General features: G+C 41.4%; 1 protein-coding gene across 1 annotated transcript; it reads right to left on the bottom strand.

Annotated features, from left to right (window-relative positions):
* Positions 1–8,224: 8,224 nt before the first annotated feature.
* LOC308258039 (olfactory receptor 5M9-like) lies at positions 8,225–9,154 on the bottom strand (the record flags this gene model as incomplete). Its single annotated transcript, XM_080688268.1, is given in 3 exon segments — positions 8,225–8,702; positions 8,704–8,929; positions 8,932–9,154. Coding segments are annotated over 3 exon segments (927 nt in total).
* Positions 9,155–15,457: the final 6,303 nt, after the last annotated feature.

Genomic DNA, 15,457 nt, shown 5'->3' with positions numbered 1-15,457 from the left:
GCTCAGGAATGCAAAGCTGGCTCTGTCCTAAAGTTACATTTCATTAAACAATGTGGGAAGCACTTGGATATCCAAGTTTCCTCCAATTCTGTTTTCAGTATTATATGACTAAAAGCAACCAATGCTATAACAACAGAGACTTTCACAACAGACTTACTGGATTTTGTCTTGCTAGAACCACTTCATAGTCTTAAACATTGCAGAAATTATTGAGCTTAAAAATTAAAGTAGTGAAGTATATGTAAAACCCATTGGTAGTAGTGCCTGATATTCAGAGTCACTGTAGCTATATAACACTGTGTAATATATATACAGTAACCACATAAACTATTTATGCATATACTGTGCATGGGGGATGGGGGTGGGAGAGGGGTGTCCCTCAGCCCAGCCTGCACCCTCTCTAATCTGGGACACTTCAGGGGATGGGATCGGGCCTAAACTGGCAGTCAGACATCCCTCTCGCAATCCGGGACCCCCCAACAGCCGCCCCCTGCCAGCCTGCTCACTACAACGCCCCCCCCCGCTGACCTGCTTGCCCCAGCTGCCCCCACCTGCCAGCCTGCTCACTCCCAACTGCCCCCTCTGTCAGCCTGCTCACCCCCAACTGCCCCACCCAGCCAGCCTGCTCGCACCCAACGGTCCCCCCCATGGGTCTGCTCACCCCAGACTTCCCCCCTCTGTTGCCCTGCTCATCCCCAACTGCCCCCACTGGCCTGCTCACCGCAGACTGCCCCCCTCTGTTGGCCTACTCGCCCCCAACTGTCCCCCTGCTGGTCTGATAGCACCCAACTGCCCCCCTGCTGGCCTTCTCACCCCCAACAGCCACCCCCTGCCAGCCTGCTCACCCCCAACTGCCACCCTGCCTGTCTGCTCGACCTCAACTGCCCCCCTGCTGGCCTGCTTGCCCCCAACTGCCCCCCTGCCAGCCTGCTCACCCCAAACTGTTCCCCCATGGGTCTGCTCACCCCAGACTTCCCCCCTCTGTCACCCTGTTCATCCCCAACTGCTCCACCCTGCTGGCCTGCTCTCCCCCAACTGCCCCCCACTGGCTGCTCACTCCAGACTGCCCCCCCTCTGTCAGCCTGCTCACCCTAACTGCCCCCCTGCTGGCCTGCTCGCCCCAACAGCCTCCCCCGACCAGCCTGCTCACTCCCAACTGCCACCCTACCTGCCTGCTCACCCTCAACTGCCCCCCCCGCCAGCCTGATTGCCCCCAACTGCCTCCCCTCCTGGCCTGCTCACCCTCAACAGCAGCCCCCTGCCAGCCTGCTCACCCCCAACTGCCCCCCCCCCGCTGGCCTGTTTGCCCCCAACTGCCACACCCTGTCAGCCCGCTCGCCCCCATCTGCCCCCCCTTACTGGCCTGCTCACCCCAGACTGCCCCCCTGCCAGCCTGCTCTTCCCCAACTGCCTCCCCTGCCGGCCTGCTCACCCCCAACTGCCCCACCCTGCTAGCCTGCTCACCCCCAACTGCCCCCCCCATGGGTCTGCTCACCCCAGACTTCCCCCCTCTGCCGGCCTGCTCACCCCCAACTGCCTCCCCTGCTGGCCTGCTCACCCCCAATAGGCGCCCCCTGCCGGCCTGCAACCCTCAACTATCCCCCTGCAGCCTGATCACCCCCAACTGCCTTCCCCTCCTGGCCTGATTGAACCTAACCGCCTCTGCCTTGGCTCCGCCACCATGGCTTTGTCCAGAAGGACATCCAGAAGGTTGTCCAGAAGGTCTCCCGGTCTAATTAACATATTACCCTTTTATTAGTATAGATATGATAGGCAGATTGTGTGTGTGTGTGTGTGTGTGTGTGTGTGTGTGTGTGTGTGTGTGTTTGTGGTGACTTGTCATAAAGTTATGTTGTTTTCTGAATTTTGGTTATTGTCATGCCTTTATTATGATTTCTCCTACATTAAAATATTACATTTATTTTTTGCTTAATGTATATTTTTAAGTTAACTCATACTTTATTTAAATAAATCTGGAAATGAAACTGTATATAATCACTACAAATGAGAAAGATTTGTGCCAATCACCATAAGTAAAAAGTAACAAAAACTATGAATACTTGAACATTTAAAATAACCAAAGGTCTGTGTGTATATAAAATTATCTCATAATATTGTATTTTGGGAAGTACTAGCAAAAGAAATTACAGTATAGGAACTACTCAGAAGTTAATAATAAATTAAATCATTCTAAGTTATATTAGATTTAATGGTTAAGTTTAGATGTTAGATTTATGAGAAGACATAAATACTGTCATGTTAAAGTATGTATTTTTAAAATTATTTTTACATCTGTCTCACTCAACTGCAACAATTATTAAAGCAGCAATAAGGTGTTCTAAATGAATGCAAATGTTACAAATTTTGGAGAGAAAACTTTGAATTACAATTATGATTTTTAAGCTCTTAAACTGATTTCCTTTGGGGGGTGTGCACCATCAAAGATAGTCATGAAGGTCATAACTGTCAGTTTTCAAGTACAAGCACTCAAGAAAGGAGAATATCTTTGCTGTGTTTGTTTGTGGGTTTTTTGTTTTGTTTTGTTTTGTTTTTTGATTGTTTTGTAATTTCAAAGCATAATATTAAAAAGCTAAGAGAATGGTGCAAAGCTAATGCAGTAAAGTGGAGAGTGGGCAAGAATTCATAATGATGAAAGAGCCATGTTTCTGACCACAAGCAGTAAGGGCTCAACCTGAGATTGACAATGTGAGTAGGATTTATAGATTGGTGTGTCATAAAGGAATTTGTGGCCTTCCTCTGAGTACCATACTGGATTCAAATGAGGTTGCTGCAAAGTCACAAAGCTACTAAAAGTACACCTGTGGTACTGACATATTCAGCACCTGTCACAACCCAGGGTCCAGGGACCAAGGTGTCTCAGTTACAGCAAGTCCAGGTATTCAAAAGCCTTTTCTCACAGGTTTTCTCATCCACACTCATAGTCACCCTTTCATCTAGGAACTGTGGCAAATGAGCATTCCCCCCTCTTTGAGAAAAGGAATTAAGTCAGAAGTTGAAAACTCCTTAAAATGGAAATCATCATTAAGAGTATGAAACACTTGGACTTAAAAGTAGTTTATTTAAGTAATGTGTTATAAATCCATTTTCTTTAATAAATAGAGGCCCGGTGTACAAAATTCATGCATGGGGAGTGTCCCTCAGCCCAGCCTGCACCCTCTCCAATCTGGGACCCCTTGAGGGATGTCTGACTGCAATCCAGGACTGGAGGCAAGCAGTTGGACATCCCTCTCACAATCCAAGACTGCTGGCTCCCAACTGCTTGTCTGCCTCTGCCTGATTGCCCCTAATCGCTTCTGCCTGCCAGCCTGAACACCTTCTAACCACTCCCCTCCCAGCCTGATCGACGCCTAACTGCTCCCTGGCTGGCCCGATTGTCCCTAACTGCCCTCCCCTGCCATGCTGGTCACCCATAACTGTCCTCCCCTGCCAGTCTGGTCACCCCTAACTGTCCCCCGCTCCAGGCCTGGTCACCCCCAACTGCCCTCCCCTGCTGGCCCAGTAACTCCTAACTGCCCTCCCCTGATGGCCTGGTCACCCCTAACTGCCCTCCCTTGCCAGCCAGGTCTCTCCCAACTGCCCTCCCCTGTAGGCCTGGCCCCCCCCCCAACTGCCCTCCTCTGCAGGCCTGCCCCCCCCCAACGGCACTCCCCTGCAGGCCTGGGTTCTCCCCCAACTGCCCTCCCATGCAGGCCTGGTCCCCCCCAACTGTCCTCTACTGCAGGTCTGGTTCCCCCCAACTGCCCTCCCCTGAAGGCCTGGTCTCCCCCACCTGCCCTCCTCTGCTGGCCTGATCACCCCTAACTGCCCACAACTGCCCTTCCCTGCAGGCCATCTTGTGGCAGCCATCTTGTGTCCACATGGGGGCAGCCATCTTTGACCACATGGGGGTGGCCATCTTGTGTCTTGGAGTGACGGTCAATTTGCATATTACTATTTTATTAGATACGATGAGCTGAAAGCTACACAATTAATAGCCAGTTCTCAAGGAGCTACAACTCATCAGACCTGTCTGTGGGGTGGAAATCAACACTTGTTCTCCATCATGTTATAATTTTCCCATTTTATTTTCTTTCTGTTCAATGTAAATAAACAGATTTTGTTTTCACCAACTTGTTTTTATAACCCATGGAAACTTGTAAGGCTTTGTGTTTGTAAGGCAAGAGAGAATGTGGGGCATGTTTGATGATGAGACCAACCAAGATCTTTTAGAAGCATGAATCTATGGAGCTTTGATGGCTAGTCTGCTATCTGTCTCCTTTGGGGTGGGTTTACAAGGTTAGGCATAACGTAACAATGCTTCTCATAGTTCCTGATAAAAATGTTTCCAATAATTCTTAATCCTACACTGCATGCCTTTTTTGACACTTCAAAACTATTACTACTATCCTACTTAAGAGATCAGGACCTGGAGGCTCAGAGGAATATGAAGGCTTGGACAATGGAGACAAATGCTAGTGGTATGCTCAAAGACAAGGTCACCTTTCCAGGTGTTCTGTCCACCACATTGTGAGGACCAGTGAGAAGTAGGAATGGGGCAGGGCTGGTCCAATATGACCTCATCTTAACTAATTGTATCTCCAATGACTCTGTTTCCAAATCATGTCATTCTGAATTAATTGGCCTTAGAACTTCAACACATCTTTTTGAAGGACACAATTCAACCTATAGTAACAATAGCTAAACATGTGTGTTGGCTAACATGTGTGTTAGAAGCTCACTTAATCCATACCTACAAACAGTGTGGAAAAAATAGCTGAGAATTCCTGAGGCCAAGAATGAAGCTTATAAGTATATGAACATGCTGGTAGAGAGAAGTGGCCTAGAAGTTGGGACAATTGGAGGCCATGACAAATTAAGGACTCATCATGCAGAGAGACAAAAGGGTTATAACCCAAATCTAAGACCTGAGGGTTGGGTTTTTAACCCCTCCTGGTTAACACAGAGGACCAGATTTACTTTATTCAATACTAGGATAATAGGCAAGTATCTGAGGAGATTTAAGCATCCTTAAAGCGAAATTTTCCCTAGCAAGTAGAGGTGAGATGACAAGAATCATATTTCTGGAATGTATTTTAAGAACACTTGAAAGGAAGATTAGGATACTGGCTAGGTGCTATAACTAGTGATCCCCTAAAATACAGTGAGTCCCTCAATAAAATAGGATTGTATTTCTTTCTCAGGCAACAGTATGAGTTGGGGGCTAGGGTAAAGCAATTAGATCTTTAGTATGTAGCTTTCATGTTTGGGTCTAGGCCAACCATTTCAGTGGCAACATGTTTGAGTGGCCAAGGTCAAAACCACTAGACCTTGGAATATGGTCTTGGAATGACAGGTTATAAGGTCAGTCTCTGTGAAAATAGTTGTTCCTTGAGCAACCTTACTTTTCAGACTTGATACTAACTCTTTAGAAGCAAATACGAGTGGATTAAAAACATTTTTAAAAAATCTTTGTTAACATAGCTTCCAATATTAATAAGCAGTACTCTTTCCCCCCTACTTAGACTCTAAAATTATGAATGAGCCCTGGCTGGTTTGGCTCAGTGGATAGAGCGTCAGCCTACGGACTAAAGGGTCCTGGGTTTGATTCCAGTCAAGGGCACATGCATCGGTTTCGGGCTCGATCCCCAATAGGGGGCATGCGAGAGGCAGCCAATCAATGATTCTCTCTCATCATTGATGTTTCTATCTCTCTCTCTCCCTTCCACTCTGAAACCAATAAAAATATATTAAAAAGAAAATAAAAAAATAAAGTTATGAATGAAAATTCCCCTCCCTTCACCAGCTGCCTTCCCTCAAGTCCATTCTTAAGGGGAAGTGGCCCATGTTTAATGAGTATATTAGTCTAAGTACCAATATTGTTTCTGAATTAATCCATCTTACTTGTGGTATTACTACAATTTTGTGTTGCTTCTCAGAGTCCTCCTGCACATACTCAGTTGTGTACCCCTTTTAATTAGATTAGCACTTACAACAGGATAAACTCACTCATCAGGAATCACTTCTACTTTACTTCCACTTACCTCTATACTGGTAAGTTAACAACAGTCATCAAAGGTAGGCAAATTTGTATTCTACATTTAACAAGAATGGAATGTAGATAAAGTGGGATGTATATGCACCAATCTAGATAAATTAAGCAGTGAGCTTTTGGAGATTTTTAACCAGACCCAATGGGATATCATTTTGACCTGTATTACTTAAATTTGAATTCATGCCCAGAGCAATATAATGTAGTTGAACAGTGCTTCTTATCTGGTTGATTCACTCTAGGCACTAAAAGCTTGATTTAAGCTGCAAGATACAGAACCAAAACATTTAATATTAGTAGGAAGAACTGTAATCAAGTGATACTTTTAAATCATATCAATCAAAGGTTTAATAGGACAAAGTCAGATTTAAGTACCAGAAAATTCATACTGGTTTATTTTTTTATTATGATGAGAGTAGGAAAATTTTTATAAATAGTAACCCTTTTAAATAATTATTTAAAGGGCCATAAATAATTAACCCTTTTAAAACCAAGAAATTTATGCTACAATCCAAAGCAAGGAGTAAGAGTAATTAAATGGATTATTGAAACACAAATAATGTTAACTATTAAACAATGCATACTGAGGATAAATCTTATGATTATATTGAAATACTAGTTGAAGATTCCAAATAAAATTTCATTTTTTAGAATCCATATGTACATAAACACCATAGAATACTTTTTGGTAAATCAGGCTCCATCAACATCCTGTAGTCATAGAAAAAAAGATGTATTCTTACTTATTTTTTCTCATAAATTTATATATTTCATTTGAAACCTAGGCGGAGGAGTATTTGTATATAAAATATATCCTAGGAAATCATGTTTGATTTCAACTAGGGCACCTACAAACTAACATGTATCTATCTAAACTTATTCATGAGTTCTTCCAGTGACTACACTTAGCACAATTTTATATACACTGTGAATGACACTAATATTTCAGATTCAATAATATGGTTGCATATATAGAATAAAGCAGGTTTCATCATTAGAGTCCATTCATAGGATAAAGCATCACCATATGAGATTGGACCTCTTATTGTATGTAAGAGTTGTCATCAGAACATCTTTTCTGAGCTAGGATTTTTATGCCTGAACATTTATAGTAGACTAGGGGCCCAGTGCATGAATTCATGCACCTTGAAAGGAATGGTGGTCTGCGAGGCTGCAGTGGGCACAGGGGCAGGTCTCGGCCTATCCTCCACACCCCTGCCTGGCCCCTCCCGCCACAGCCCCCAGTCCCCTGTCTGCCAGCAGCCCCACTCCTGCCATCACTGCTCCCACCTGCTGACAGTGCTGGCCCCGCTTGCACCCGCTGATGGTGCGGAGCAATTGGGGCTGGCACCAGCAGCGGGTGCGAGCAGGGCCGGCACCATCAACAGGTGTGGGCAGCAGCTGCTGACCCAATTGCCCCTCAGGAGCAGGGGGAGATGGAGAAGCCCTCAGGGGTGATTGGGACCAGCAACCGTTGCTTGCACCTGCTGACAGAGCCTAGCGATTGGGGCCTGTTCCAGGTGCTGGCAGCAGGTGCGGGTGGTGGCTCCGGTGCCAGCGGTGGTTGTGAGCGGGGCTGGCGCTGGCAGCAGGTGCAAACGCCAGGCAGGACTGTGGCATGCAGGAGCAAAGAATTTTCAGTAACCACCAGAGGCTCACCCTGATGACAGCGATCTGTGCCCCACCTAGGTCTGGCACCCCCGCTCACCTGCTCCACCATCCTGCCATGGCCGATGCCGCCATGTTCCATGCTCTGCTGCCTGTTTCAGATGCCCGCCATGTACCACGTGCACCCCCTAGTGGTCAGTGCACATCATAGTGACCGGTTGTTCCGTTGTTCAGTTTTTCCGCTGTTCAGTCTATTTGCATATTAGGGTTTTATATATATATAGACTAGAGGCTCAGCATACGATATCATGAGGCCCCACCCACCTGCGTGCGCCCCATCCACCCGCCTGCCGTGCCCGCCTCGCTGCTCCCACCCTCCCGCCGCCCCACCCATCTGCCCACCAGCCGCCAGCTTTGCTGTGATCACAGCCTGTGAGCCACAGGGGAGGGCCTGCGAGGTGCTCCATGCATCTCATGGTAACCTGTTGTTTGGTCTTTTTGGTCGTGACGACTCTTGGCCTTTTATTATTATGATAGCAACACACCACAAAAATATCTGTGGTAGCTTCACTGACTCAAGTTGGCCTTGATGATTGCTTTATTGATTGCCTCTTTCACATCCTTGTTCCTCAAGCTGTAGATCATGGGGTTCAGCATGGGAATCACAGTGGTATAAAACACAGCTACCATTTTCCCCTGCTCCACAGACTCTTCAGTGGGCCGCCTGAGATACATGAATATGAGAGTCCCATAAAACATGGTAACAGCTGTCAAGTGGGACCCACATGTGGAGAAGGCCTTCTTCCTCCCATCAGCAGAGCTCATGTGTAGCACAGCTACTACAATGAGGGTATAGGAGATCAGGACCACTGAGAAGGAATATGTGAAGTTAATTCCAGCAATCACAATCATCGTGTATTCTTTGATGTAGACCCCGCCACAGGCAATCTTGATGAGAGGAGGGTCTGCACAATAGAAGTGGCTGATTTTAAAGTTTCCACAGAAGTACAAGCCATATGTCCATAGTGTGCATATTAGACTAACAGAATCCATAGACATAAGGCACAGAAATGAGCCGAACACAGACAGTCCTGGACATTTTACTGCCATAAAGCAAAGGGTTGCAGATGGCCATGTAGCGATCAAAGGCCATCACTGCCAAGATATAGACTTCCACATGGACAAGGGCAATGAAAAAGTAACACTGCACCAAACACCCCACATAGGAAATGTTTTTTGTCTCTGATAATAAGTTTTCCAGCATTTTGGGGTGACATTGGAAGAGAACCACACATCCACAAAAGACAAATGACTCAAGAAAAAGTACATAGGGCTCTGAAGCTGGGGGGTGACACTGATCAATATGATCATACCAATATTCCCTAATAGAGTTATTATGTAAACTACTAGGAACACCCCAAAAAAGAGAACTTGAAGTTCCTGGTGACTGGTCAACCCTAGAAGGATAAATTCTGTCACATCTGTGAAATTTGGCATTGTCTTTACACAGACCCAGTCTGTATGGCCTATGGAGAAATTTTTTTAAATGAATGCATTTGTTTTATTCTTAAATTTTTGAGTCAATTAAAATAATTTAAAAATCAGTGAGGATTTTGCACAATGTCCAAGAATATATGGGCATAATTGTTTTCTTTAATAGGTCTTATAGGTAGTTACCATCAATATTTATCAGTTTCTTATCTGTAAGAGAGGAAATTACATTCATTGTTAATACATATTATTAAAATTAGACATTTATATTTTACTAGATTATGACACTAATGTTAAAATCATAGGGAATAAATGTGACTAAAGTTAGACTGAGAGTTTTCAAAGAATGGTTAAATCCTATCCCACAAGGACTGATTTACCAAAAAAATGTTCTATATTCTTCATATGTACATTGATTTTTAAAAATTAAATTGTATTCAGAACCTTCAACTAGTGTCTCAATACATTGGTATTACAATCTAGTTATTTACATATATGTCCTGTGTTTTGTCAGCATATGATGTATGCTTTCAAGATACAAGATTTCTGATTGTATTTTATTTTGTTTAGCTAACATTATGCTTATTTGGCTGCCACTACTTGCAGGGGTGAGGTGAGAGAAACTTAACAGCATCAACTCTATCAGTTGAACAATTACTTCAGAAGAGTAAACTGCAAGTGGTTTAATCACCCAGCACCCACTATCAAAATTATGTCAATAGATAAATACCAAGATGTAAAGGTCAGGTAACTGAACTTTATTAACAACTATGTCTCATTTCAGATTCCACTGGTTTTCAGAACCTATCATTTCCATGCTTATGATTCATATTCAAACTTGGCATCACTGCAAGGGAAAGGTTCCCAAACAATATTTTCCTGTTTTACTGCACTTCTACAGTTGACTTCTTCCAAGAACTAAAAACTTGCCGTGAGTTTTCAAAGATCTAATTGTAGGATTAGCACAAACTTGGGAATTTAAAGTCTATAATAATAATAATTAAAGGATGTATTACTGAATTATGAATGGGTCTTTGTAATTGCTTACATTAATTAATTTTATAAATATATATGCCAATTACATGTCAGATGTGTTTGTTACATCTAGAAGTAATCTAAATTCTGAAAATCTGAGGGTGAGCAAAATATACACAATTCTGGCTTGCATTATCCTTTATTGTTGTTGTAAAGGAATTAGTAATAAATGAATTAGCAATAGATAAATATGCAAATGAGATCATTTAAGGAGTGTAATTGCTGTGACAAAAGTACAGCACACTAATAAATAAGAAATAAGGGGAGGCAGAGTGCAGATAGAGTGATCAAAATGACCTCTCTGAGGAAGTGACTTCTGAGTCAGTGAGAAGTAGCCAGCTGTGTAGAAATATGAAGGAAGAAGTGAGTGCAAATTCAAAAGCTCATAAGAGGAAATAGTAGCTTGGCATGTTGAAAAAGAGTGTTACTAGAAGCCTTCCTTTGTATATGAAAAAATGCATGAACTTTATGATTATACTAGAGGCCCAGTGCATGAATTCGTGCACAGGTGTGGTCCAGCCAGCCCACCCCAATTGGGGTGGCAGAGGTGATCAGGGGTGAGGCCAACCAGAAGGAGGAGCCACGGGTGATTGGCCAGCCGGCTCTGCCCCCAATCAGGGTGAGTGGGGCCAATCGGGGCCACAGTGCGTGACAAAGCAACCAGTTGTTCCAGCATTCTGATTGCTTGGCTTTTATATATATATAGATCATGGCCCCTCCAATTAGTAGCAGGGCAATTAACTTTGAGAAGTTAATTAATCTCTATGAGCTATTTTCTTACCCCTAAAATGTTTAATACATAAATTAAATATATCATCTTTAAAATGAATTAGGCACATAACATAACAGGCACTGCAGTTTTAGTTCTGATCTAAGTTTCCTTTTCCTAGAGATCCCCACTACTGCAGCTCAGCTGTTTGGCTCCTTTCAAGTACGGAAATACCCAGATGAGAGCTGCAGACTGTGTTTGGGCAATAGAGCTAAGGTCAGGGATTTTCTTATGTAAAGACTCCTGACCCCAATCAATGAACCTAAATTCTCTAATGAACAGATTTTCACTTGAGTTAACGCTACTACTATATTGTTTTAAGTATAAAATGTATGGAAAGCATCAAAGTATCTAAAATCATAAATTAATGCTACTTCTCTAATTTTGTTCCAGTCCCTGTGCAATATGTATATTTCTCTTCCTCTACATAATCACTACCTCTCTGGTATTTGTCTCATTCATCTTGGAACTCTTTAAAATGCCAAGGTTGGATGTTACATAGAACAGATATTCAGAAATATTCACATATATAATTTATTTAGAAAGCATCCCAATCTCTAAATCAGATTCATATATCACTATAGTCTAATATTATTAAAACTCTCTAAGATAGATTTTTCTAGTGACAATCATCTCAACTTTAGAATATTAATAAGAATAATCAACTTTTATTGAATGCTTATGAAACCCTTTGCATGCAAAGGTTATGAAACATTAGAATTGTCACTTTACAAATGAGGAAACTAGTGCACTTACAGGCTAGGAAAGTCTTCATGTGTCAGACATCTGCTAATTGAACAGACTTGGGGTACAAACCAATTAATTTAACAGCAGCATGGTTACCTTAACAACCTTATATTGCCACCTCTTTGATAATTTATTATTCTATTTCTACATATTTAAAATTTAGTTTGATTACCCTCCAAGCATGAAGAAATTTATCCCTTTAATAACTTATCCCTGATGGACAGAGCTTTGTATGACCCTAGAGCAGGCTGAGCTACAAAGATAGACCACTGCTTCTCTCTACCTTTCCATTGTTAGGGGATCCCATAGACCCAGGAGCAGATGACTAGTCACTTCGGAGATAGAGTCAACTTATTACACAAGTGTTCATCATCTATAAAAACAATTGTGAGTATAGAATGTGCAATTTATAAATAAAAAAACAAATTATCTTTTATTAACCTTTTAGGAATTTTTCATGAAGAAAAATTACTGGTGCAATCATCTTCAAGGACACAATATCCTCAAACTTTACTTACATATATTTTAAGACAACAATGTGCAAATCAATGAAATTTGCAGAGAAGAATAAATGGGTGAAAAAGTGAGGAATAGCCTGGCCGGTGTGGCTCAGTGGTTGAGGTTCGACCTATGAACCTAGGACAGTGGTCGGCAAACTCATTAGTCAACAGAGCGGCAAACCATAGCTCGCAAGCCGCATGTGGCTCGCGAGCCGCAGTTTGCCGACCACTGACCTAGGAGATCATGTTTCAATTCCTCGTCAGGGCACATGCCCAGGTTGTGGGCTAGATTCCTAGTGGGGGCATGCAGGGAGGCAACTGGTCAATGATTCTATCTCATCATTGAGGTTTCTATCTCACACTCCTTCTCCCTTTCTCTCTCTAAAAACCAATATTTTTTAAATGAGCAATAAAAAATTGTAAATCCCCATTGTAACAAGGTCATTCTTATGAAGTTATGAATAAAATCTGAATAGAAATAAAAATATTTGCCAGTAATATAATTTCACAAAATTAAACACTGTAATAACAAATAAGTCTACAAATAAGGTTTTAGTCTTCTCTTCAAAATAGGTATAAAAATAATAGATTTTACTGCATTCATCTGTATTGTATAAAATACCATTTGCAGACCTACCTTCATCAGAGGAGAACAGCAGATGATACTTTTTTACTATTTATAATAGAATTTGGAACATTGAGAGCATCTCCCCAAGGAACTATCCAGGTAATTATGAAAGGAATAATGATTCCAATTCTAGAAACATTTCAAGAGTAGGAGAAGCTAAGGGGTGTTAATTGGAAGAATAATTTTTTTAGTTAAATTAAGAAATCAAAAATTTTGATATCGTGATATAATCTGTCTCACCTTCCCATGTGTTCTGCCCTCTTTTATCCACACTTAGCAATTATGCATGTCAGAAAAATATTCTTGGTTTGCGTCATGTAAAATTTTGGTCAGTCACTTTCTTTTCTGTTGTGTACATGTCCAATAGACACCATCTGTCAGGATATATGATCATAGCATCTTGTATCTCATGGTGTTTTTTATAGATGCCAGATTCATCAAAACTATAGATCACTTGGAAACACTTAGGGAGAATGGGTACAAGTAATGGTCTTGGTGAAGAATTCAATTATAGTACAGCAATTTGACTCATGGAGTTTAAACTATTCTGAGAGTCAGAGCATCAACTTTGAAGTCAGACAGGTCAGGAATCAAACCTTGGCTCTAACCACTGTAACTATGTGACCGTGGAAAAGTAACAATTCTCAGCCTCAGTACTCACCTGTAGAATTGGGTAACTACTATATTACAGTGTGACTTAATGACCTCAGATGACACAGGGATAATTCGTAGCATAATGCCTGCCTCATATGACACACTAGAAAAAAATTTTTAATTATTTATGCAGTTTTCCCTCTGAACAGTTACTGACATAATTGTGCTCAGGCAAAGTTTTATTCTGAATTCTTCAGTGCCCAAGTACCCAGAACTCCTGAGTTCTTTCTAATTTATTACAGATAAAATACATCAGATGAACTTTTGGGCACCAGGCTATTATGATGCAATATACACTCTTTCATGAAAATGTAGCTTTGAAAAGAAGAAAATGTGTGTGTGTGTGTGTATGTGTGTTTGTGTGTGTGTGTGTTATAGAAAGAGTCAGAGACAAATACACTGTGTGTAGGAGATGATTAAATATAATGAAGTGGGTAGATGTAGAAATACATCTACACTAATAAAAGAGAATTATGCAATTTGACCGTACCTCTGCATCGCCCATCAGCCAATCAGGAGTGAGTATGCAAATTAACCCAACAAAGATGGTGGGTTAATTTGCATATGCAGGCAGAGCAGCTGGGTGGGGCAGGATGCCTGCTATGAGGGGGAGGGCTGGGGGTGGAGGGAGCTACAGGAGCAGTGCTGCAGCCCGGAGCGAGGACTTGCAGGCTCCCGGGTGGCCAGGAGTGAAGCCAGGGGAAGGAAGGCCTATTATTGCATGAATCTTCATGCAACAGGCCTCTAGTGTAACAATAAAAATCTATTTCAAAAAGTATTTTACAGAAATATCCTGAATTTTCAGCTAATGGCAAAATTCAGTGCTGCCAACTCATGGAAATTATGAACCAGAATAGGCCTTGGAGATCAAAGACTACATCCTAAGAATTAGCTAGAGGAATAATAAGAGTTGAATTTTCCAAGGTCACCCACAAATTAATTAAAAATTTGGAAACTCAGACCAGGAACATGATTTAACCATTGACCTTGGCCTCATCATTCTTCATGTAAAACAAAAGTAACTCTCCAAAAATCAATTGACAAAGCATTTCACCTTTGGGGGAAAAAAGAGGTTACAAAGATCATACATAACCACATGCTAACAAATTACAAAGTATTAAAATGCATCAAAATCATATTATGAAATATATCATAACATAGTCTATCAAGAGTTCTCCAATAAATGGTTTAAATCTCACTGCCAAGTAACATTAAGTAAGGTAAGTTAGATCTTAAATTCTTTAGGGAGTTTAAGTTTTGTCATTAGAGACACAGTAATACTACAATTTAATCTAAAATAGCAATTTGTTTATATGTGAATAGTTTTAATGTGTTGCCCATGATATCTGTGTGTTTATCTGGAAATGAATTCATACACATTTTTTATTTTGCTTAGGGATAAGAAAACTCAAAAACATACAAGGAAAAACATTTGTTCTCATATTGCATGGATCTCATTTTATATTTACATATTTGCAGATAAATTTATAGCTACTTAAATGTGTAGTTTAAATCTGACTTACATTTCTGTAGCTATGTATTGTCAACATCAAAACATCCAGTTATTTATTTATTTATTTATTTGTTTATTTATTTATTTATTTATTTATCTGAAGACAAAGAATCGTTAAGGAAGTCAATTTGTAAAGTCTTTGCCTCATGCTTGTACTTTGTGACATGAGGTACAAGAGAGATACCAAATTATGTTAATATTATCATGGCAGGGCACGGTATTGTGAACAAGAAAGAAACCACCGTAAATACTTTATTTCTTGCAGATAGAAAAATTATTTTTAAATATTTAAGTACTATATCATCACAGATGTGCAAAATATTACACATAAATATCATTTTATTTATTAAGAAGAATAGAGCATTGTGCTTTCAAAATGGCACATCCATCTACTAATTCTACCCACTTTATTCAGACTGAAGACTGTTGGCAGGGGCACATGGAAGTGCAGTCTGGTGTCAGG

Source organism: Plecotus auritus, assembly GCF_963455305.1.
Source record: "Plecotus auritus genome assembly, chromosome: 9".
Classification (NCBI taxonomy): domain Eukaryota; kingdom Metazoa; phylum Chordata; class Mammalia; order Chiroptera; family Vespertilionidae; genus Plecotus; species Plecotus auritus.
This window is presented reverse-complemented; position numbering and strand designations above follow the sequence as displayed.